Raw genomic sequence first — 25,950 nt, forward strand, 5'->3', positions numbered from 1 at the left:
GAGGGCCAAAGAAGAGTTAAACAAGTAAAGGTATACAGCTGGGATGCAATTTGAGAGCTGGGTTTTAGAATGTTTAGGAAGACAGGAAACGTGTAAGGGCCATAAGAGACTGTCTTAGGGTCTTACTTTTGTATTTTCCAGGGAGAACATTGTCAAACGTGAACGTCATTGAGTTGACCTTGCCAGAGAGCTGGAGGCTCCGCTTCTCACCCTGGCGGCTCAGAGACTGCAGGGTCACCAGCAGGTCGCCGCAGGTGTCTACAGAAAAAAGACAGGAGGGCTTGATTTGACGGCCCTTGTGAACCATGTTCGAACCCTTGACCTGTGTGTGCTGCACGCTACTGCCTGTCTCCTGAAGGGCAGTGCCAGGGCTCCTTTAAAGCTAATGTGCAGCTACTCGATTCTACAGAGTGCCCCCCATGCAGGTCATCAGTACCAAGCAAGGAAGCTACAATGGTGAAAGGGGCTGCCCAGTTTACTGAAATGGGGAAAGTAACATTTATGGAGCACCAAGAGGGGCCGGAGAAAAAGAGAGAAAGGTGATAAAACCTTACTTAATGCTCACTTTATACGAGACATAGCACTGGGCCCCTTATCATAATAATAACATTAGTATTCCTAATAATAGCAAACATTTAAATGGTTCTTGCTATGTTCGAGGTACTTCTAAAGGCTGTACATAAGCTAATTCATTTGATACAACAAGCCCCTAAGGCAGTTACTATTATCATCTCCATACAGACTGGGACTCAAAGCACAGAGAGGTTAAATAATTTGCCCCAGGTCCCACAGCAAAGGTTCAAGCCCATGTAGTCTGGTTCTAGAGCCTAGGTAGTCACTGTGCTACATTGCCTCTTGATGACCACATTTGAGCTTCATTAAAACCCTCTGGCCCTGGCTGGTGTGGCTCAGTGGATTGAGTGCTGGCCTCTGAACCAAAGGGTCGCTGGTTCAATTCCCAGTCAGGGCACGTGCCTGGGTTGCAGGCCAGGACCCCCGCTGGGGGCACACAAGTGGCAACCACACAGTGATGTTTCTCTCCCTTTCTTTCTCCCCCTCTTCCCCTCTCTCTGGAAATAAATAAATAAAAATCTTAAAAACAAACAAACAAAAAACCTCTGAAAGCAGTAACTGGGCAAGTAAATGCTTATACTCTCATACCTGGTAAACAAAAGAGCCAGGACTGAAACCTGGGCCTAAGTCCACCTTCCTTTCAGAATCAGAGGAGGGGCAAAAGAGACCCACACATTTCTGGGGGAGCCAAACAGAACTACTCCAAGAGAAATCCTTCTGTGACTCGCTGTGGCTATTCTTCAGAAAGAACTGGATGCAGTATGAACTCTCCAAAACCACTGCCCTGGAGCAGCTCTGCTTTAATGCTGCTTGTGAGGACAAGCTCACCAAAACCCCACCTCTACCCACCTGCTTTTTTTATAACTATCTGTTCTTGCTTTCAATAGACACCTTACCCAAACAAGAGACTTTCCCAGAAACTGACGCCAAAAACTGCACAAAGGCCACATCCATCACAGGCCTGTCCTTCACAGTAAGAGGAAACGTCCGGGGTTTCAAGGTCAGCCCCGCTCTGGTCTCTGCCTCAGGAACCACCACCTGTGGGAACGCAGGGCAACGTCAGCAGCTACATCGGGGTTGCTGCTCCCCTGGCCTGCAGGGCGCCAGAGCACTCATCTGGGCCCAAGGCGAAATGGACTTCGAAGGACAAGGTTCATTCCTAGGCCAAGTTTTACAGTCACAACAAATATGCGAGTAGCCTGTGTGAAGACAACACATTTCTAATCAGGTGTAAAAACTCATCCTCAGCAGCACCACTGTGTGCACAAGCCTATCGGGCACAACTCTCGGCAGAGACATGCGAGCTGTCAGCCGTCACCTGAACACTGGGTGGGGACCACACTGAGTCTCAGAACCTTTGCCTGGCTTGAGGTTATATGTGCCACAAGATACAAACTTGCCGACGCTGTGTGGATGCCCAATAGAGAAATTAGGCCATTTTCTTCTTGTCTTCTAGGGGTCTTTTGCAGGCTAACAAGAAGGACTGGGAAAAAAGGCAATGGTCACATTTTTCATCCATAGCAAAGGTAACACTTCAGAATTGCCCTTCCTCAGATAAGTCCCTACTCATGCTTCTGAAAGGGCTTCCAAAGGCTTGTCGATGTGGCCAACTTTGCAAGAGGCTGCTGTCTAGTAAAGGAGCTGATAGCCCCCACACCATACTATTCTCCAACCCCAGCTCCTCAGAGGGGGGTCCCACTTGCCCTAGAGGAGAGCAAGTCTTAAAAGGAACCTTCCTTCACTTGCTCGTCCTCAGGGAGGAGGAGCAGCGGCTGACTTGATGGGTGAGGGTCTGAGATCCACAGAGACAGGGTCTTGCCCCGTGGACCGGGCCACTACACTGAAAGGCACTGTGGGCTGACCTCTGGTTCTGTCTTGTCTCCTGCCCACGAGCCTCATCTGTGCTCTGGCCTTCACCCTCACAGTGAGACCAAGGGCCCACGTCTCCCCAGCTTCTCTACCTGCCTAGATGGAGAAATCACATGGTGCCTGCCTAGCATCTTCAATTCAGAGTGAGGCAGGAAAAGGCCTCGGGTTCCAGAAGCCATGCACTATGGAAATTTTTGAGCTGTCATTACTAAAGAGTTCATTTTAATTCCTTTGGGACTTACGGATAGTCTGCAGCTGCCAAAAGCCTGAGAAGGTGGAGGCGCAACTGGCAGCCTGAACCTAACCCCTGACAAACATCACACTGGAAAAGCAAAATGCCTGTTGCATCATTTTTAAACTGATTGCCTGTCTGCTCTATGAATAGTGACGTGCAGAAATGAAAAGATTTCAAAATAAGAAGTTGGAAATGGAAATGTTCCTTCTCTAACCCATTGTGGCTAATAATAACCCTTTTTAAAAAATCACCGCTCAGCCCTGGTCAGGTAGCTCAGTTGGTTGGAGTGGGTTCAACCCCCAGTCAAGGCACATACAAGCGTCAACCAATGAATGCACAAGTAAGTGGAACAACAAATCAATGTTTCTCTCTCTCTTTTCTTCTCTTTCTTCCTCTCACTCTCTAAAAGCAATTAAATAAATTTTTAAATAATCATTGCTCTTTTTCAAATATCTTAAAACAAAACTCATCGTACCTGGACTTTGTAGGCCCCTGGTTTTGCTTTAAAACAAAATGATCCATGAGCATCCGTCTCCACAGTGACCAAAGACTTGTCCTTGTCTTGAGACGACAGGACAACTTTGTATTTACTCATCTGCTTGACAGTGTCAGGGAAGCGAATGATGGATATCTGGCCGCAGACACTGAACCTGCAACAAGGAGACCATTCATCCCAGCATGAGAACTCAATTATAACAGGAAAGGCACTTATCAACCAAAATTACACGTCCGTCTTCTAGCCCTTGTCCCTGAGAGTAGTTTGATCTTAATAGACAGGAATGCAGCCCAAATGGCTCCAGTTTTAAAAGCAACCTTTGGAAAGACTGGACCACCTTCTGAATAAGGGAAAAGGCAGAGTGGGGGCCCAGTGCAGGGCTGTGTGTGTGTTCTTGGTGACGTCTGGCAACCCCTCACTGTGGAAGTGATTTTCAGAAAATCTGTAGATGATAAAAAAATGCTTTAGGTAATCGAATCAGTGACAGCGGAGCAGCCTCAGACTGAGAAAGTGGGCTAGCCCTTAAAAGCAAGAGCTGCACGCTGCCTGAGAAAGTGCAGCATTACCCCAGCCATAAACAAGGCAGAGTTATCAAAGACACCTTCCTCGCCTGTGGTCCCATATAATGGGTGGATAAGAAAAGCAATCTGGGAATCTGAAGTGAAAAGGTAATTAAGCGAGAAAAATGCAAAGCTAAAGTTGAACTCCTTAGGAGTTAGGAGCCAGAAAAGCAACTTAAAATTGACAAGCCCTATTAAGGTTATGACTCAGACAAGAGACCACATGAGCAGCGTGTAAAGTGCTCCAAAGTGCATCTCGAGAGACATGTGAAATACAGGGAGAGAGACACCCACTCCCCGAGAAAGACCATCATCCTCAGTAATGTTCTTCATTTTTCCCTCAGTTGATGTGTTCAAGTACAATAAGGTACCCCAGATGAAGGCCACAATTGTTTCCTTAATGGACTAAAGGTTAAATTTTCTAATCTTAAAGGATAATTTTAGATAAAAACCTGTTGTCAATTTTGACAGAAAGGTAGTAAAATGTTGGATTCAACATTGGACAATTATGGGTACACTAAATGATGGAACAACCACTGTGCCGCAAATAAAAAGATGACAGAAAGAACAGCGACGTCGTGGAATACAGTGTGTGTGAAATCGGAGAATAATAAAAAGTCACTTCTTCGTGACTGGCCCAGCCATATGAGCTTACAGTCTAGTGTGAGGACCAAAACCCACGTCCCACCAGCTACCTCTTTTCGTATGCACCTGAGCTGAGGATGGTTTTCACACTTTCATTCTCACATCTTTAAAAGGTTAAAAGGAAAAAAATCAGAAGAATATTTTGTGACACATAAAAATTATATGAAATTCAAACTTCTGTGTCTAAATAAAGTTTTATTGGAACACAGCCACACCTACTCAATTTAGAAATTATCTGCGGCACATTTCATCGCAGAGACCACAAAGCCCATGAGGCATTAGATATTTATTCCGTGGCCCTTTACAGAAAAAGTGTGCGGGACCCTGATCTAGATGGAAACGTATGCACATTGGTTCTCATATTCCCCCTACTGCGTACTTTCAGAATAAAAGGATGAGAGAATACCGATAAATTATTCTTACGGACCTTTCATGTTCTCCTGATTCATGTCCATAGCAGGGGCTGTCACCTTATTTATTTCAAGCTGACTCTCTTTGCTTCTCTATGTTTTAAATATTGTAAGCATAGGACCTGTTTTAGCTCATACTCCCAATTAAAAAGAAGTGTTCATATTGCATGTCAACTGTAATTGAAAAATTATTTTTTTTAAAAAGAGAAGTAGCCAGTTACTGCAAACCCCAAATGTATATTGGTTTAGTTTAGAAAAATAAGCTTTAAAAAAATGGTAGGACAGTATTTGCTATATCAAAGCCCTTAAACATTGAATTGGGTCAATAAATTCTTTCATTGGGGCTTACAGAAATTGGTATTTTTGGTGCATTGTGAAATAACTATATCCTCAAAGTCATCTAGACAAGCCAAAGAGTTTGTCTTCCAAATAAGTTGAGTTGTTTAAGTAACAAATAGCAATGAATTAAAAGGCAAATGTGCTACGTTGGCCGAAAAGGAAAATGATGAATTTTTTCAACAATGTTCAACAAATATTTTACTTTCTTTGACCCAAACATCCTACTTTGAAGAAAATAAATGTATTTCCCCATCTCCATGAGCAGCACTTCCTCCATCTAACCCTCGATTGTTCAAATAAGAAAGCTGGAACTCGGACAGCACAAACCTGACGACGCTCTCTCCACACTGCCCACCTGGCCCCTGCTTCACACTCCCCACGGCCAGCACCCCGGCCAGCACCCCAGCCCAGCCACCACAGCTCCTCCAGACAACTGTCACCACCTCCTGTCCGGTCCCTCCGTTATACACTCCGGCTTCCCTCTGGTCCAAGCTCCACACAGCAGCCAGAGGGGAAAAAAAAGACCCCCCAAGAAAGAGAGAGAGAGAAAACCTTTCTAAAATAACCTGATCCACATCGCTCACTTGCTGAAAACTCTTCACTGGCTCTCTTCTCTGGGGAGGTGGGGAATCCCATCTCCCCACCTCCACAAGACGGCTGCAAGGTCCCACAGCTCTCCAGCCTCACCACTGCCTCCAGGCGCACTGGCTGTCTTCCAGAGAGCTCCCCCCTTCTCTCCCCTCCGGGCTTGGGACCATGCTGTTCCCTCTGCCCTGGAAGTTCTTCACTTAGCTAACTTTTGTCCTCCAGAAGGTCTCGGCAACACAGAGGGGACTTCCAGAACTCCCAAATAAGTCAAGTCCTGCCAGACCACCTGGGCTCTTCCCTGCACAACACCTACCATAATTTACAATCACAAATTTACTCATCTTGAGGCTGCCTTTCCAGTAAGATGAAAGCCCTATTTTGGAATGGTAGGTATCTTTTCACTGTTATGTACCCAGCTTTTATGACAGTGCCTCACCATGCAGAGTAGCTGTTCAAAATCTTTATGAAGGGAAAGAGGGAAGACTTAAGTCCAAGAACTGTTTTCTGACCTCCATGAGAGAGACACAGTACCAGATTCCACAGGTGATGTGCTTCCTGATTTCCCATTCAGCAGTGAACTCTAACTTTGACCCCTACTACCTTTCTACTGAAAATGGTCACTGTAGCCGCCTCAGTGATCAAGCCAATGGACTGTGTTTTCACGGTTCAGCACCCTGGACCTCCCTGCGGGTCAGGCACTATCATACCTAAAACCCACCACCCCAGGTTCTCCTGAGGCCACCCCTCACTGGCATTTCATTTTTGGTCTACTGCTTTCCCAATTCTACTGCTTCTACACATTCAAGGTTCTGGTTGCCGCCTGCAGCCAAATCTTACGTGCAATCCATCCAGGCATCTATTGGAGAGCTCCACCTAGTGGTCCTACAGACCCCAAAACTGAACCCTCATCATCTGACTGGCTCCTCTCCCTGCCCACAGACAGTGGCACCACAGGAATCCTGCCCCCCAAAATGGGAACCCCTAAATATTTTTCCAATCTGTCCTTGACTTCCCTGTAAGGCAAGCCCTCACTGACTTTCTTTTTAGGCCCCTTGTCCCCAAGTCTTGTCCCCTTCAAAGCCATTCTCCACCATGCCACCAGCATGCCTCACTGAATACAAAAGTCTAACCATGTGCCCCCATGCTCATGCTGTTCACTGGCCCCTCGGCCCCTAGTGGAGAAAGCCCCCACCTTCCAATGGGGTGTGAAGAGGTCTGTTCCCCCTGCCTGCCCAGTACGCCATGTGCCCGCAGCACCAGCACTGCCATCCACGCCTGCCGCTCAGGAACTGCGCACCGTTGTTCATGCCGCCTCTCTCCAAGCAGACTACGTCCCTCTCCTTTTACGTTACTGTTTATTGAGTACCTATTGCTGTCTCAAGAAAGATGCCAGTGCCCTGGCCCAGTGGCTCAGTTGGTTGGAGGGTCATCCTGTACACCCAAAGGTCACGGGTTCAGTTCCTGGTCTACCAAGGCTGCAGGTTCAATCCCCAGTTGGGGTTTGTGTGGGTGGCAGCCGATCAATGTTTCTCTCTGTCTCTCTCCCTCCCATCTTCTCTAAAAATCAATAACAAACAACATCCTCAAGTGAGGACTAAAAAAGAAAGAAAGATGGCAGCATCCCCACTCTACAGGTTACACAAGGTGAGAGGAAGGGCCGAGACAGGACTGCAAGGTCTGGATTCTTCACACTACACGTTACCTCTACCTGAGAAACCTACACAAATTCAACCACGGGATGTCCCCTCACATACGATAAACACAGCAAAGCAGGAAGAACTATGACAATGGCTCAAAGTATCTACAACAAACTTTCTCAACCAACTATAACATCTTCTGAAGTCCTCAAAAATTAAGCCAAGGACGTCCCCACAGATATGAAGTCAAACACGAAAGACCCTTTTCTGACTTAAATGCATTTGAATTTTAAAGCAAGATCATTTTCTTTAAGTATTCAACATATAAGTAAGTACCTTCAGTTGATAAGATTTAGCACTAATTTTTCTAAAGAAGCTAGCCTGAATTTCTCAACAGGCATCTGAAGCTGAAAGTGGATTCTTGGCAGAAACAGTCAGACTGAAGGTGACTTTGTTCTCCACTGGCTGCTGGTGTAAGCACTGGTGCTTCCAGACCCAAACATGACAACCTTACCCTGTGGCGATGATGTCAGCCAGCTGAGGTGTGTTAGGTGCAATTTTGATCATGACAGTTTCAAAGTAGAGGTGCTCTTTCTGCGCATGGATGGTGTATGTGCCGGTCGTTATGTTCTCCAGACGGAAGGAGCCATCAGCTTTGGTTTTGACTGCAACACAAAAACACGCCAACAAAAGATGAGCCAAAAAAGAAGTCCATAGCCCTCCATATTCACAAGAATACATGAGGCAAAAAGCTGGCACATTTTTATAAACATTAAGATTTTGTTCCCTCTTTTCATTTCTCTCTGTGATCAAAAACTAGCACTAGCAAACAGCCCTGGGGCCAACATGTCTGCCCACCTTTGATCTGGTTATTCAGAGTGACCACTGCCTCCGGAACACCTTCTCCTTCAGGCCCATTCAGGACCCTCCCAGTGACAGAGAATCCCATGACGTGGAACACAGGCTAGAAGATAAAGAACAGGAAGACGGTTCTCATGCTTGAGCAGCAAAAGCCTCCCTTTTTCCATCATGCCACCGCCCAGCACATCTGCCCTCACTGGCTTCTCCCAGTCCCGTGTGACGGCTGGGTGCCTTCCCAACTCACCCACACACGTGGCCACCCCACTGGCAGCACACTCCCCGAGTCTGTCTTCCTTCTTATGTTCCCAACACAAGGATGTATGTCAAATAACCACATGAAGCATATCTATTACAGACTTACTTCCCCAGTTAAAGGTCCCTGAGTCAGACTGGTGGAAGCCTCCCTGTCCTTTCTCCCTTCCTGCCTCCTGCCCTCCAGATGCTCCCATTTTGGGGAGCCAGGCCGTCCTCCAGCCTCCCAAACCTAAATCCAGCTTCACCTTAAACCCCCACCCCCAAGCCTCCCCACACTCCAACATCAATCAATCCTGTGGCTTTCACCTCAGCAAGGTCTCCCAAGCACTTCTCCTGCCTTTTCCCACCACAACCTGAATTCAAATCCCAACTCCAACTAGACCACCCCATTTGACCCAGCTGCCACACTGACCACAGCGTTCTACACCTGGTTTGTGTGTATCTGCCCGCCCCACTCAGGGCTGCCATGGCTTTGCCCTCTCCGCAGCCACTGTGTTCCAGCCACCCTGATCGTTGGTCCCTCAAGCTGACCACATGAGTCCACCACATGCATCCCTCACATGGGGCATCTACGGGCTGTTCCTGGGCCTAGGTCTCCTCCCATACCTGGAGAAGATCTGGCAGGAGGCCACTCCTCGTCACCACTCAGGTTTCAGTCCAAACTGTCACAACTTCCAAGAAGCTTTCCCTGACTATCCTATCTCTGTAGTCCCTGCCCCCTGTCCCAGCCAGCCACTGTCTATCACACTAACCTATTCTATTAGCTTAAAAAAGAAAAAAAACAGTATCTGAAATGTCCTTGTTTGATTTCTTAGAGTTTGTCTACCTCCTATTAGAATGTAAGGTCCATGAAAATGGGGACCTTTTCTTAGTCACCTGGTACATAGTAGGCACTCAATAAACAACTCCTGAATGAATGAATGAATGAATGCAAGCAAATATGCCATAGCACTTGAGAGAACTTGAAGAAAATAAAACGGCTTCCTTTTTATTCTGGTAGCCTTTCTTGATCCTTCTAAAAAGATGTGGTTTATCCACTTATTAAACCATATATCCATTCAACAAACACACTGGGTTTATTAGGAACCCACATGTGCCAGGCACTAAATCATGTGTTAGGAACACAGTGAAGAATAAGACCGACCTCATGCAGCTTCCAGGCCTTCTCACTCCTGACATTCATCTCTGTTTAAAAACTTGCATTTGGTCATGATCTGGAACGCCTCTCCCCACTGCCCTGGGCCCACTCGTCTCTGCAAGCCCTGGAAGCACGCAAGGGCTTCATCTTCTCTCCCTTCACCACCGCCCCCCCACCCAGCACAACAGTCACACGCTTTACTGAATCTCACGAAGCAGGGTAGGAACCCCCACTGAGCATGTCACCTAAACACCAGCTAGCTCCTACCACCTTAAGCTACTTTCAAATGTAGTATTAAAAGAAAATGATTAAAATCTAATTTTTTCAATAGCTGTAACACTGGGTGGTCTTTTTAGGAAAGACTGTTATTTTCTTTTGGGATTTGCTCTATCTAGCTAATTTGCTGCAGTAACCATTTTCAAATTCAGTAATTAAAGATGTGTGTTGAAAACCACACTTAATCATCCTTACCATCTCTTTTATGGTCTAGGGAGTTTATCAGACTGCCTATCATCTCATCCATCCCTACTGCCACAGCCCAGGATCTGTCAGCTCTCGCCTGGTGCACTGCCACAGCCTCCTAACTGTCCCTTACTCCCACCCTGCCCTGGGGAACTCTTCTCAACACAGCAGCCAGAGGGATACGCCTCTCCTCTGCTCAGCACCTCATCCACAGTGGGGCCAGTTGTCACCCAGAGTGGCCCAGGACGCCCTGTACAACCTGCCCCATCATCTCTCTGACCCTCTCTCCTCTTCCTCCCTTGCTCACTCCCTCCATTCCAGCCCCCCTGGCCTCCTGGGGTACCCTAAACTCTCTAGGCCTCAGAACCTTAGAGCCTGCCAGAACGGTATAAATAAATACCCTTCCCACAGAGGAAAGTATAGTTCGCTGCATCTTTCCCTTCAGGGTGTTGCTCAAATGTCACCTTCACAGCGAGGACTTTCCAAGAATACCTTACAAGATTGCAATCCATCTCAACCTCGAAACTGTGTAATCGTCTTGCTTTATTTTTGTAAAGAACACTTATCACCCTCTAATATACTTTCTAATACACTTATATACAAGTGCTCTTTTTCTGACATTAGAACATGAGTTCCATAGAACAGGAATTTTTGCCTCTTTTTGGTCACTGCTACATGCCCATCCCTGGAATAGTACCTCTAACGTATACCAATGGCACTCAACAAACACATTTCCCTGAAGAAAGTAGATATAACTAAGGCTCCAGTTCTCCAAGACAGAGACATGTAAGAGGGGTGAGGTATCTAGTGGATTCCCGCCAACCTGGAAGAGTACAAGGTTCTGGTTTTTCCAACAGTCCATCTAGATAAAGTACTGATTTTTTTTTTAAACTTATCTGCAACACCTGTGCCCAGGGATGGGAACTTGAACACCTGCTCCTCCAGAAGATGGGGAGTTCCTACCTCAATGCGCAGGCTGTCGTGTTCCACTGTAAAGTCAAGTCTGGAAGGAGCAACGTCAAAGGTAATCCTCTCCCCTCTATAGAATGGAATCTGAAAGGAAGAGTGTGTTAATTATTAAGAGCCAATAACATGATTCAACCAATATTAACTGTCGATTCAGCAGCCCACAAACAACACAGGGTTCAAGGCAGGCCAAGAAACTATTCTAACTATTCCCAGTTTTAATAGAGAATAGCTTGCATTTTTGCAGCTGTCACAGAGGGGTCAGAGTCTTATCCTAAGTAACTGCTAAATACAATGTTCACACAAATACCAGTCAACCACTTACTCCTCACCACCCAAATGGATCAGCTCTTACTGCGCCATAAGAGTCCCAAACATGGACAGAATGGAAATCGCTTCACTCACCACAGTGTAGCCCCCACTTGGCAAGGAATAGAAGGAGAATGACCCATCTTCTTTGGAGACTGCATAGCACAAATACACCAGACTCTTGTCCTCGGGCTGGAACCCGGGCACTGGTGAGACGTTGCAGCCCAGGACATCCTACGCCGGGAAAATCAAAACACGTGACTTCCTTTCCACTTACAAGTTCTGATTATCAACAAGTAGCCCCACTACAGGAAAACATTCACAAGTTTCACATCACAAAACATGCATTTCTGAAATCCAGGACATAGTAGAGACAAAAGAAACAAAAATGTTTACACTAGTTAAAAATGGCTTAGTCTTCTTGGGAAAAAAAGACATGATCATCCTTCCCTACAATGGGTCACCATTCTCCAGATGAGAACATGGAGCTCAGGAATGTGAGGAGCCTGGCCCACAGTCACACAGCTAGTAAGAGGCAGAGCTGAGATTGGTCTGCAATGGGTCTGAATGATTTAAAAACCCATGCACTTTACACCAAACTCCACCACCTCCCCGTGTGGACATTCGGTTTCTTGTAAGTCAACCAAGAAACACAATGTTCTTAACTGCTGAGACTATGAATCAACCTTGACTGCATTTTAAACAGCATAACCTCAGTCTCCTCAATTCATGTTTCTTTGCTTACCTCTTTGGTTACTAAAGAAGAAAAGAGAAGAAACTTCACCCCTTTCATGGGTTCCCCGTCACTGCGGACAGAGCCGGACACGTTGTAGCCAGCCACTATCAGGGGACCGGCAGCATTAGCATTGGAGTTGGTGACTCGCACGGTGGTGCTCGCCTACAAAAGAAGATTTTAACTTCCAAAAAATGAAATACTCAGAAAGTGTTTAGGAGCATGGGGGCGTGCTTTAAGATAAAATATTAACTAGGAAAAAAGGAACATGTAAAATCACATATGTAGTATGATTACTATTTTTTTCACATGTAAAAGGAAATGTGGCAAAATGTAGATAATGATGACTTCAGCTATATGTGGACATTTCACATCCTTTACACTTTCCTACTTTCCAACTTTTCTATTTCTACTCCTTTACTCTGCATGTTTCAATTCTTTAAAAATGAGCATGCCTTTTTTCTTATGTTTTATGGTATACACGCAACTATTTTTCAAACAAAAGTACCATTTATGTGGAGAAAAGTGTACATATTCTGAGAGTCTGGGGCAGGGATTTCCACCAGGTGGACACACCATGCGAATAGCGCCAAAACCAGGGCAGAACCAGCACCCAGAAGCCCGGTTCGTGCTCCTTTCCAGGCACCGTCCCCAGCAGGGGGCAGCCTTCACCCTGACTTTTAACAGCATGCTTTACTTTGAAACAGAATTTTATATTAATAAAATAAAATTCCTTTATGCATGCAATTAACAACATAAGCCTTAAAATGTATTCTACTTATATAATGTATAAGCCAGTGAGTTTTAAATAAAGCATTTTTTAGTCCTGAATCGAGGACATTTATTTCATTGCTTCCAGAAAGAAAGAGGAAGGGAGAGCGGGAGAGAGAGAGAGAAACATCAATGCAAGGGAGAGGCATCGGCTGGTTGTCTCCCGTGCGGACCCAGGCTAGGGACTGTGCCCAGATGAAGGGTTACATACTCTCACGCCCAGACTGGGACCGAACCCACAACCTAGGCATGTGCCCTGACTGGGAATCAAACCTGCAACCTTTCAGTTACAGAATGATGCTCCAACCAACTGAGCCACACAAGCCAGAGCAAATAAGACATTTTTGAAGTCCTGAAAACCTAAAGTCATAAACAATATACACACACATCTGGGCTGAAACCATACTATCAATTATAACTGCATAAAACCTACAGAGTAAAAACTGAAATACTGATTCTGATGCTTCTTGAGCAAGAACGAGACACAGCCTCAAAACTAACACAACAGCTAACATGTTGAAATGTCCTTTAGGTCTTATTTCAATTTGTTTTTCCACAGTTATGACAAAATCTCAACTATTGTGTTTCTTTTTATGTTATTATAAACTATTTCAAACAAAAAGATAAAAAATATTCTAAAAATCACCTCCACATGCTCTAACCAGATAAGAAATGAAAGAGCAGAAATACTACTCAATAGGGCTATGACTGCTAGAGGGGGGGACGGGGGGAAGGAGACTAAATGGTAATGGAAAAAAATACAATAAAGATTAAACTAAAAAAGAAAAGAAATACAATTCAAGACCCTGTGTCTCTCCTTCTCCTCCTTCTACAGACATCAATTAACACAGTGTTTGCCATTCCCACACACATCTTTGCAGTTTTTCTACATATGAATGCATCCACAACTGGTATTATCATGAGTGTTTTTAGTCACCATATAAATGTCACATTTCCTTATTCTTCAACTTGTGTATTTAAGTGTAGTCATACTGATGAATGTGGCTCTGGTGCCTTCATTACAGCTGACGTACAGAATTCGAGTATGTGATGGAACTACAACCCATCCTCCTCGTAATGAACATTTAGGTTGCTTACAAGGCTTTGCTATTACAAACAAAGTTGCAATACACATTCTTATACATTCTCCTTGGGCACATTTACAACAGTTTCTAGAACGTGAAGTATATTTATATAGAGTGCTGTTTTTGACTGAAAAAAGCACAAGTAAACCCCTCTGTACTGTGTTTAATCAGTATAAGCTTCAGAGAACTATATACGTGTATTCTATGTCTTGATCAAAGAATGTACTCGGTATTCATTTAGAAGTTCAAAGTGACAATGCAGAGGGCTTTCACAGCTAGCAGACATGCTGCCAAATCTCAAGGACACACCATGGAAGGCTGTCTGAGGTTGCTAGCTAACTTTATTGTTTACTGAGTTCAAACTAAAGTCAGGTCCTTCTGGTGCTGAGTTAGCTTAAAATAGCTATAATTGCCCTGGCTGGCGTAGCTCAGTGGATTGAGCTCAGACTGTGAACCAAAGCATCGCAGGTTCAATTCCCAATCAGGGCACATACCTGGGTTGCAGGCCATGACCCCCAGCAACCGCACATTGATGTTTCTCTCTCTCTCTCTCTCTATCTCCCTCCCTTCCCTCTCTAAAAATAAATAAATAAAATCTTTAAAAAAAATAGCTGTAATAGCAAACCTATTTCACAGCAGGAAGACAATATTTTCACCTAAAACTGAAACCAACATAAGCCACATCTGCTACAGTGAGGGAGTTTTACCTTATAATACCACCACCTCACCAGCAGCACCACTGTTTCTCTATCTATTTCCAGAAAAACCTTCACTCATTTCCCATCCTGAACTGAAAACCCCCGCATCTGCTCCCAAAACGGCACACCGTGGGCACCCTGAAGACTTAACAGAAAGGCTTACCTCTTTCAATGCCCAGGTTGGATGAGTTGCAAGGATTTCATAATCTCCAGGAAGAACTTTAAAAAATGCAAACCTAAAAAATACAAAATACCATTTAACTTATTCCCAACAACCTGAGTAGTTCTGATTGTATGATTAACATTGGGATGCACAAGAAAATGTTTGAATTATCACAAATTTGCCATTAGCTAGTTAAGTGAGCATAAACAAAATGTAATCCTTCATTGTGTGAATCCACATGAGACAGCACTTACTCAGCACTTACTGTGTGCAAGGATTGGTATTCCGTGTGCTGGCAGAAAGAAGGGTTCATGTTTCCCTTAACCCCAACAACTTCTGGCCTAAAAACCAGTCACTGTGGTTTAGCAGGGAGCAGTCATAGAAGGGGCGTGTGAGTTTTGACAGAGGTGACAGGCATGAATAGACAAGAAGGCAAGTGATGTGTCCAAAGGGACAGAAGTGGGAAGGGAGGAGTCACATGTACAAACAGACACAGATCCAGTAGGCTAGGCAGACACGGACCCAAGATGATGCCAATGATGTGGGAGGGTGCATGGTAACAACCTTCTAATCCAAGGGAGTACAAGGGAGTTTGGATCTGTTACCAAAAGCAAATGTGACATTCTGGGCTCAAAGCAACAGTGATGAAGCCAGAAGCCAATGCATATCACTCGAGAACCTACAGACTAACCAAGACCAGAGTGAGAAGAGCTGAGGCTAGAAATGGGAGGATTCTGACACATTTAACCCTTTAATCAGAAAGGCACCACTATTAAGAGGGCTGGTTCTAATGAAATGAATTACAATAAACATTCAATTTTCTTCTGTGGTGGTATTTTATTCTATCAAGTGCTGCGTATAATAACTGGATAGGGTGTGGCAGTCATTTTGCTACAATACAATCGAAACTACCACTGGATTTTGGTCTTCGTAAGATGTAGCTTACACTTCACATTCATGGTAACCCCATCCTGCTAGTCACTGTCTTTGTTTAGTTCGGGCAGATGGAGCTTCAGAAAGGTCATTTTCCCAGCAAGGTCAACAGCAAACTACAAGCCCAGAGAAAATGGAAACTTCACATTCCTCTACAGACCAGTGTTGGAGAGGCATTAATCAAATTGAAGTAAATGTTATTCCAAAAATCATTTCAATGCTCATCATTTAAAAATTGAATGACTTACTGACAGACTCATTATCAACTTCAATTTTGCAGCTTAGTCCATTCTGTGTATTCAAGTAGTTAGCAATGATCTGAACACTTTCAAAATTATCAGTTGGAACTATTCTGGTATTAAATTTGGCATATCTGTTAACACTTACAATTCAACAATATAAATCCATTAAATAAATGCTTTAAATGTGACTCAACAAGGTTAATTAAGGAATGATCAGTTGTAACTACAAAACAATTTTGATGTAGTTGTGATAAAATGATTCGTAAAAATCGTAACTAAGCTAACCTGTATTGAGCTAACAGTTATTAAGCACATGTCATGCCAGAGTTGTTTGAAGCACTAACATAATGTGATCTTCCCAATAACCTAAGAGGTAGATTTCAGGGTTATTATCATTTAGAATGAGGAAACGGAGGCCCAGAGGCATTAAGTAACTTGCCCCAGGTCAAACAGCTAGCAAACAGGGGAACTGGGATTCAAACCCAGGCTGTCAGGCTCCAGAACCAGTGCCAACCACTAAATGAAGGCCTACTGTGTGCTGGGCACTACAGTAGGTGCTTGACAGGTTTTATACCATCAACGCTAGATGCAATGGGTCCAGTGACTTCTATTCTACAGGTGAGGAACTTGAGGCCCTGACGGGCGTGTACTTGTCCAAAATGAAGAAACCAAATCAGGATTTGAACCCAGGTCTCCCTAAATCCAAAGCACGCACAACCCCCATCACAGCCCTGCTTTAGCTGTAAAGCAGGACAACACAAGCACAACTCACTTCCCGCCGGGCTGTGTAACTGTGGACTGGATCTTCGCTTCGGTCCCCGTGTTTCTCAGAGACACCTGAACGCCAGCAGGACCCAGGGGCTGCCCTTTGCTGAGAACCTGTCGTGGAGAACGAGGTTAGAACTTGGCCCAGCAGCACAGTGCTCCACTCAGCAGGCCCTGCTCATGCTCCCTACATGGGGCCTATGACGTTCTCTGGGTGAAAATTCCTTTGAAAACGTCATGGAGATCGTGGACACCCTTCCCAGGGAGGGCTGAGGGACTGTGAGAGGAAACAGTCGCAGTATAATGTTTTGTTTCACTGAATCTGAGACATCATCAATTAAAGATGCATAATTATTTCACAACATTTGGAGTGCAGAGATGATCCTCCTCTCTAACAGGAAACCCACACATACAGAAGGAACAAGCGGGCCTCACTCTCAATGAAAGGGTGAAGAAGTAGACCCACCGTGCAGAGAAGGACAGCAGGAAACATGCACATCTCCACCGTGATGCTGGAGGGGGCAGGGGGCGGGGAAGAAAACCCTCCCCTGAGAACCTGTCCCTGAAAAAGGCCACCCCTGGCACTTACACGCTAACACCCTCTACTCTTCCAGGGTAAGAGCAGCAACCTAGATCTGACCCCTAAAAACACCCACTACACTTCATACTCAATTTTATGGAGTTTCCAAATCCTTCTGAAGCTTATCTGCAGGTCCCTTGGGCAATCCAAGTTCCCCAGGTTAAAAAGTCCTGCTTTTTTAAAGGTAAGAGAAGTCTCAGTGTGTACTACAGAGCAAAGCTAAAAATAACAAAATACTGAAACCACACCTTTCCGTTCACTGAGAAGCCCGTGAACACAAAGTTGATGTCCCCGCCCTTCGTGCAGATGTCGCTGACGCCGTCCACGTAGAGCTCCACGTTCGTCGGCTCTGAAGGATGCAGGTGGGAACAGGGACAAGACAAGAGCAGTTCAGTTCTGGGGTAAGGGGAAACTGTCCAGGCAAAATACGTTTCATCGGTTAACTCATCTGATTTCTTTCTGAGCACTTAATGCAGCCACATGGTTCAAAATCCAAAAGTTCAGCAAGTAGGCAGGGGGAGTCTCCTTCCCACCCGAAATTCCTTGGACACGCAGGCTCCTGCCCCAGAGGATAACACACTCGTATAAGTCGTTCACTGAGATGCATCTCAGAGTCCCGTGAAAAATTCAGTGAGCACCAAATGTTCCCAAGTTTTATTCACTGAATGTTTACCGTAGGCCAGGCACCGAGCCAAGTGCATTTAATCCTCACAACTACATTAAGAGGTAGGGAGTAACACTTAGAATTGATTGAAGGGTAAACTGAGGCACAGAAAGGTTAATGGAGCTCTCAGAGTCACAGTGCTTATGAGTTACAGGGCCCCAATTCAACCCCCAAATATCTGGCCCCAGTTCTGTCCCCTGACCAAGCACATGGGTTCAGCCACATTAAACCAGGGCCGTAAACCCCAGTGCCGCAGGAAACAAATGGGTGAGAAGCCGGCAGACAGGCCAAGTGGGGACTATGGTGACTGGAAATGGGGAAGACGCCACTCAGCTTCTGTCGACCGCAGCCATGGGGCCCAGTGTTGCCACAGCCTCCAACTTCTCAAGAAAAACTGGCAATCCAAATTATAGGTCCCATCTCCTGGTTTTTCAATATTAAAGCTACAGGTAATTGAATTTTTTAAAGAATGAAGTTGAGATTTTAAAAGGTTAGAAAGAATGTGGAGTGATAAGTAGAGTGAAAAATGGGAAAATCAAAAGAATTTCAGGTGAAATGAAAAATTACCCACACAGGCGAAGACGTCAATAAAAAAATGGACAGAAGAGCCCTGGCCAGTGTGGCTCAGTGGACTGAGTGCTGACCTGAGAACCAAAGGGTCGCTGGTTCAATTCCCAGTTGGGACACAAGCCTGGGTTGCAGGCCAGGTCCCCAGTAGGGGGCTTGTGAGAGGCAACCACACATTGATGTTTCTCTCCCTCTCTTTCTCTCTTCCTTCCCCTCTCTCTAAAAATAAATAAATAAATTCTTTTTTAAAAAATGGACAGAAGACCCGAACAGGTACCTCACAAAAAAGAATATCCAAATGACCAACAAACATAAAAGAGTGCTCAACCTCAATGACCATAGGGGAAACGCAAATCAAAACCACCATGAGACGCCACCGCATCCCCACCAGAACGGCCAGAATGAAAAAGACGCTGGCACTGGGAAGAACATGGAGCACTGGGAGCTCTTCCACGCTGATGAGAGAGACGTTGCTACACCCACTTTGGATGTTCGGCCTTATCTACTAGAGCTGAGCACGCAAACATTCTATCGCCCTGTAATTTCATTTCTGATATATAACTCCATAGAAATGCAAACACACATGTGCCAAAAAGTATGTACAAGGACGTTTGCAGGAGCACTATTCTTAACAGCCAAATCGGGAAGGAGCTCAAATGTTCGTCAAAAGTAGAAGGGATAAGATAAATCACTTTATATACATGCAGACAACAGAATGAAGTAACTAGAGATACAAATATGAATGAACCTCAGGAACAACATTGAAAGAAAGAAACCAGATTCAAAACTGTACTTTGTGTGGTTCAGTTTATATCAAGTTCAAAACAGAAAAAAACTACCCTATAATTTTAGGTCAGGGTGGCGGCCACCTGTGGGGTAGGCTGGGGTGGAGCAGTTAACGAGTGTCTGTGGGGCTGACACGTTCCGTCTCGTTATCTGGGTGGCCGAGACACGGCGAGTTCACTTTGTGAAAATCCCTGTATGAGAAGCACGCTTACCTGAAAGTATGCTACAATCCAATGAAAAAAGCTTGTCAAAAGACACAGCACTGACAGGAAGGGAGAGGCTCCAACACAACACTCTGACTGGCTGCCAATCTGCAACCTTGGCATTAGCCGTCAGTGGGGTTTGATTTCCCCTCTGGCTTTCTGGAATGCACCAGCCAGATACACTCCTGACTTCGAAATGAAAAAGAACTTCTCCCACACAGCCAAATTAGGTATCTGAGCTTCCCTTTACCTGTCATGATGGCAGGGACTCAGTTCTTCCTTGTCTAATTCACAAGCCAGCCTGACAGAACAACCGTGGCCCCCAACTCCCTCCCACGCCCAAGCTACAGAACTGGGACCACACCCATCTCTTCCAAAAAGTCAATATTCTCTCCTCTCCAAAATCGTCAACCAAGTCAAGGCACAACCCTCTCTTCTGATCTCAACCCCATTCCCACTTGTCCAACTTTGCTGAAAGGCAGTTACTTTTTGCTAAAAGCTCAGGAAAAAGTTTTGAGCTTTTATTTGTGCATGTGCAGAAGAGTGGCTTTTAAGTATCTACTAAGTAATTGCTAATTATGTGCCAGCCATTCTGAACCCATAAATACACTGGCCCTTTAATCCTCCAGGTGGCCTGTGAGGCAGGTGCTGTTACTCTCCTGAACCCCTAGCAAGGAGACGGACACGGAAACGGGAAGGAACCTGTCCAAGGTCTCCGCAGAGCTGGTAAGGCCCAAGGCTGCCAGATCTTCTGATCTCCTGAGAGAAGTAGATCTGGACTTTTATACCAAATGTTTATACCACATGTTTAAACATTGTATCTTACAATGTTTAATGTTACAATTAACTCACTACAAAAATAATAACAACAATAACAATAACAACAACACTGAGGGAGCTAAGAAGCCATGCTGGGACAGGAACCATGTCCCCACTCCTGACCTCTATCTATAGTTCTACTGCTGTTTCATCAGTGAAACTGCAACTGCAGAGTTTCTTGAGGAAGGTGCTAGAAAAGATGTCTATTTTAAGAAAGATGACCCAAAAAACTTAAAGTCAGATGTAAGGTAAATCCAATGTACTCTAAAGTGACGACGCAAGGGACCCTCTTCTACACTAGAAATGAACCCTTGATATTTTAGCAGTCTATGCCCTCTGTCAATTTAGATTAATAGCCAACACATAACCTAATCGTTTACAGAGTATGTCTAATTATTCAGTTAACTTACCAAAACTCCACCCTAGGGGAGGCTCAATCTTCAGAATAAAATCTCCCTAAGAGGGGAAAAAAGTAAAGGAATGAGAACTGATGACCCTTCAAGTAGCCTAACTCGGTTTAGTGCTACCATTTAATCCAGAATTTTTACAACAGAAATGAAATCCCAAGCAGAAGCTGAAGCTGATCACCAGATGTTCCCATCCAGCCAATCAGAAGGTACCATGCAAAAGGCCAGGGGGAAATTCTAAAGACACCATATCCAGCCACTTCTTGTTTTTTGATACCAAACATGTTATTAATGAATCTCCTATTAACCCTGCATACATCTGAGGTTGCTAGGGTCAGCACAAGTCTTCAGGAACTAAAGTCATTTCTTAAAACTAGATTTTACTTATACACCCTGGTTTCTTTAGGTTGTTTTAATAATATAGTAAGATAATAATAATAATAATATATAGTACTATATATTATTAATATACTAATAATACTAATTACTATATACTAATATATAGTAATATAGTAAGATAATAATAATAATAATAATAATAGTAATAATGAATGTTAAAAGATTTCAAGACCCCTCCGTCCACCTCTGGAAATCAATCTTGTACACAGGGTGGAGCCAAAGTAGGCTGACAGTTGTTCATATGGAAAATAACACAATAATTAATAAATACTAATACAAGCATAAACTGTGTTTTGCATACTCACAACTGCAAACTTACTTCTCCCCACCTTGTAATGTGCAGAAAGATACAAGTTTGAAAATATTTATTGCTATGTTGTATTAATAGTTTTAAAAATTGGGAACAGCCCTCTATCAATCGAGCAGCTGTTGAATGAAGAGCTGCTTTGGTCTGACTCTGACATGCTACGCAGCTGTTAAAAAGAACGCAGTAGATCTAAACATGCTGATGTTGGAAGAGGCCAAGATATCACCACAGCGGGGAAAAAAATAAAATTACAAAATGATTCCTATTGTTTGATTTCACTTGTACTTTTTAATCAAAATAAAAACTATGTATATTGACTATTTTTGCAACTTCCTGTGACTCTATATTTTTTAATAAAAAAACTGGAATGTGGGCAAGACGGGGGTGGAAGTATGAATATGCACAGGCACCCCTCTAGTGCACGTGTGTGTGTGCGTGCATGTAAGCACAGGCATGTGTATTCTGGGATATCAGTGTAACTGCAAATACGAGAAAGCAGCCTGTGAGGACACACACCAAAACTTTCATCAAAGGTTATCTATCACTACACAAGGAGGGGCATGTGGAGGGTTAAAGATAAAATTTACTTTGTGTACTTCTCAAGACCTTGATTTTTTGTTTTCATAAAGCTCACAAATTCATATGTTACTTGTATAATTTATTTTAAACAACATTTTACACTGCTTGCAAACAAAGGGTTCTACTGAGTCAGGGTTTCCCACCCTTGATGCTGCAGACATCCGTCTGTCCTGTGCAGCATCACGGGCATGCAGCTCCCTTCCTGGCCTCTGCTCCCTGGAGAACTGCAATGCAACCCTCCCCTCCCCTCCCGCTGCAGCCACCCAAATGTGTGTGGGCCTTGACGGCTGTCTCTGAAGACCTGGAGACACACTATGTTCAATCATCCCCTCTAGAATCTGGCCAGAATTGTCACGTTCCAGTTATAATTTACAAATTAGATGGGCGTGTGCTTTTGTGGGAAAGGCTGTTCTCCTGGTTAGCAGAGCCCTGTGGGCCACACCACTTCCCATTATAAAAGACGAAATGACTCTGTCCTCCTACCTTATCATACAAGGGGATCATAAAGTAACCATTGTTCGGGGCACAGTCTGTCTGGTATTTCAAAGTCCCATGCTTGGTGTACAACTTTATCTAGAAAGAAAGGAAAGAAAAGAGATGTCGTAATTTCGCCTTTGAGAATTAGCAACGTACATTACACCTGAATGCATTCAGTCAATGGATTTGCTAAGAACCTGCTACGAGCTGCTATTAACACTGGACAGGCAGCAGAGTGATACGTACCCCAAAAATAATGCGACTCGATACTTTTTAGGTTAGAAACCATGTGAAGTCCACTCCAAAAGTTACATTTTTCAATGCTTTGTTTTTTAATGTTAGTAACTGTTTCTACACTGTCTCTGGGTCCAAAATGTTCAAATTTGCTGTTAGTAAGGTGCTTGTTAAAAGCAATTCCTGAGCCCCCCTTCTGTCTCTGCACTAGAAGGGTCAGGCCAGGTCTCTGCACTGTTAACCCCAGATGATTCCCAATGCCTGTAGCACACTCATCTACAAACTTCTCCATTTTCTCTTTTATTCTCATTCTCAGGACAAAAACATATCAAAAGATATTTAATACCCTGGCTGGCGTAGCTCAGTGGATTGAGCTCGGGCTGCGCACCAAAGTGTCGCAGGTTCGATTCCCAGTCAGGGTACATGCCTGGGTTGCAGGCCATGACCCCCAGCAACTGCACATTGATGTTTCTCTCTCTATCTCCCTCTCTTCCCTCTCTAAAAATAAACAAATAAAAACTTAAAAAAAAAGATATTTAATATATATTCTCTCCTCAAGAACCCTCTAAAACTCATGCATCCTGATCATTCCCAGACATAAACTGTCAGCCCGTTAAGATGGTCAAGTAACATCTGAGCCTCCCACATACAGTGTGACCATGGGTAAGCCATCTACCCTCCTGAGGCCCTTTGTTTCTTCACAGGTGAAAAGATAGCCACTCCCCTTCATGGTGGCTCGCACAAATTCATATCTGTGCATATTAGGCACCTGGTACTGAATATGGACTCAAAAAAAAAAAAAACCCAGCAGCTTGTATTGCTATTTACTATTACTATTTTACTATATTACTGTGTTGTATCACTAACATCTCTCTGAAGAATAAAGCGAAATGGTGTCATTGTCAGGGCAGAGACTGGATCCAAAAACATTTCCTAAACCCGCCTGCACAAAGCAACCACTGAGCCTGTAAAAGGGAGCACTGGATCTCACCTCTAAAACGTTAATGCTGAGACCATGATATGAAAATGACCGTCACGTCATACCAGCTAAGAAGGTGTAAAAAACAGCAAACTCACAATGTGTACATTTGGAAAAGGCACAAGTGAAATTACACATGGACTGTAAGTGCCCCATGGGTGTGACAGCAGCTTACACTCCCCAGTGCCTGGAACAGTGTCTCATTTAGTGCAGGTGCTCAATAAATAAACACTCAGTGAATCTGTGGACGGGCCACGAAGAAAATCAGATGCACCAAAGTAAAACACAGCTTGTCAATTCGCCTGTCCAGCGGGGCCAGGGAAGCAATGTCGATGGGCACGGATTTAAAGGGAGACAGCTCACTACTCAACCCGAGCCAAGTTTTGCAGCCCAAGGACCAGCTGGTTTTCCAGAGGAATCAGGAAGCCAGTTTTTAAAATGAAATCCCCTGATTATCAAAATTTCAACAAGCCATAATTTTTCTTTTGTAGGGGTTTTTGTCTGTTGTGTTCTCTGCACCGCTATACTGTTAAACTATCCCCTCCCTGGACAGTTTCAGTACGAGCAGGGGGGCTTGCTCAATAGTTTCTGTCTGAATGAATATGATGGAAAAACACACAGAAGGGAAGAAGGCTGGAGAAGAGTAAAGGTAGTTTTTTAAGGAGACAGAAAATACAATCAAGAAATGATTGTGAAATATCTTGATCATTTGCATGTCTTTCATAAAGTACAGATCAGGACACAGAGTGGCAATATACATTACACATATGAAGTGTCTGATTTCATAATCAGAAATTATGAAAGAATGAATGTGTCAGGCCATCTGGACAGGCAGCCCTGGGGCTCCAGGAACACACTTCATGCTGGCCCACAACACCTGCCCTCGGCTCTGAAGGTCACTATTGTGTTTGGGGTGGGGGTGCTCCTAACCACCTTCACTTTCCTCCCAGAGCCCCGGGAAACTACAAACTGCAATAGGCCTATCAAGGCAGCTTCTGAAATGCCCTGTGCCCACACACTGGGAGGCAGTCCAGGACGTGGCGTGGGCACCCAGCTGTCCCTCAGAGCCCTGCCACTGCCACCAGGTAGAGTCATTCATTAAACACCCAACTTCTTAAGATCAAAAACGGTGGAGAAACCACAGAGGGCCCTTAGAGGTGGTAATTATCTTCTGGCACTAGGTTCTGCTGCTTCGCTGACAACCCCATCCGACAGGAACAGAAATTGGGACTTGGGGCAAGGCCAGGTCAAAGAACTGTGGGGTGTGGAATCTACATCCACCCCCCACCCCTCCCCAAGCCCCAGCAACCGTTGTAGAGCACACTGGTTTATGCTTCCCCACAGCCCTCCAGCTGCCAGGACTGGGGAGGCTCAAATGTGCTTTCAGGCAGCCTTTGGGCTCTCAGGGCCCAGCCCCTTCTTTTTGCCACCTTCCAGCCAGTTCCTTTTTTCTCTATCAAACCCCTTCTCCCGCCCCATCATCAGTAACCTCCTAAAATAGAGGGCACTTCTCCCTTGGGTATCTTCCCACCCACCCTGGCAAGTGACCTTCTATCCCTACTTCCATTATCCTCCCTTCTTCATAAAGCTTTCTAGGTCAGAATCCCACTGGACTGATAATCATCTCACGAGAGCTTTGCAACTTAGTAAAAAGGCATCTGCACAAATCTCTAGTGAAATTCCAATAACTACCTAGTAAAGCAATCAGGGCAGCTCCAAACTCTCCATTTTCAAAAAAAAAAAAAAAAGAAGAAGAAAAAGTCCCAAGGGGGTAAGAAAAGGGGGCCAAGGATTAAAAATACAGATTCCTAGCCCCAGAGATGCCAACAGAGATCTAATGGGTAAGTATCTGGGATAGAAACTGACACTCTTTAGAAGCACCCCAGTGGGTTTGGAGGGGTTCAGTGGATTATAACTTCTGGGGGCTGTGTTGTGGGATTTGGGAGGGGAAGACTTGTGGTATCTACATTCTGGAATATGTTTTTGGGGAAATCTGAATTTTAGGGGGTCTGAGTTTTGAGGACCTGAGTTGTGAGTCCCGAAAGGCCTGGGTCCTGCTGGGACTGGGTGTTACGAGATCTGGGGCCTGGATTCTGGAGATGGTCTGGGTTGTGGATTATCTTGACTCTGGATTCTGGGGACCTGGAGTTTAGGTTTTAAAGAATCTGAGGGTCTTGATTTGGAGGGTCCTTGGTTTTGAAAAAGTATGCACAACC

At 44.6% G+C, this 25,950-nt stretch overlaps 1 protein-coding gene across 2 annotated transcripts in view; it reads right to left on the reverse strand.

Moving 5' to 3' along the window:
- LOC114491352 (nodal modulator 1) overlaps positions 1-25,950 on the reverse strand; it is a 52,111-nt gene that overhangs the window by 25,412 nt on the left and 749 nt on the right. Inside the window, exons 2-14 of one of the 2 annotated variants that reach the window (XM_028505390.2) lie at positions 22,528-22,617; positions 20,763-20,808; positions 17,562-17,662; positions 16,741-16,847; positions 14,794-14,866; positions 12,089-12,241; positions 11,440-11,577; positions 11,032-11,121; positions 8,211-8,316; positions 7,867-8,017; positions 3,153-3,327; positions 1,470-1,611; positions 127-258 (exon numbers count right to left, since the gene is read on the reverse strand). In XM_028505390.2, the coding sequence (XP_028361191.1) occupies positions 127-258; positions 1,470-1,611; positions 3,153-3,327; positions 7,867-8,017; positions 8,211-8,316; positions 11,032-11,121; positions 11,440-11,577; positions 12,089-12,241; positions 14,794-14,866; positions 16,741-16,847; positions 17,562-17,662; positions 20,763-20,808; positions 22,528-22,617 (1,504 nt within the window). The remainder of the gene's footprint in view (positions 1-126; positions 259-1,469; positions 1,612-3,152; positions 3,328-7,866; positions 8,018-8,210; positions 8,317-11,031; positions 11,122-11,439; positions 11,578-12,088; positions 12,242-14,793; positions 14,867-16,740; positions 16,848-17,561; positions 17,663-20,762; positions 20,809-22,527; positions 22,618-25,950) is intronic. The other variant, XM_036020887.1, reaches the window with a different exon arrangement.

Source organism: Phyllostomus discolor, chromosome 3 (genome assembly GCF_004126475.2).
Source record: "Phyllostomus discolor isolate MPI-MPIP mPhyDis1 chromosome 3, mPhyDis1.pri.v3, whole genome shotgun sequence".
In the NCBI taxonomy this organism is placed as follows: Eukaryota; Metazoa; Chordata; class Mammalia; order Chiroptera; family Phyllostomidae; genus Phyllostomus; species Phyllostomus discolor.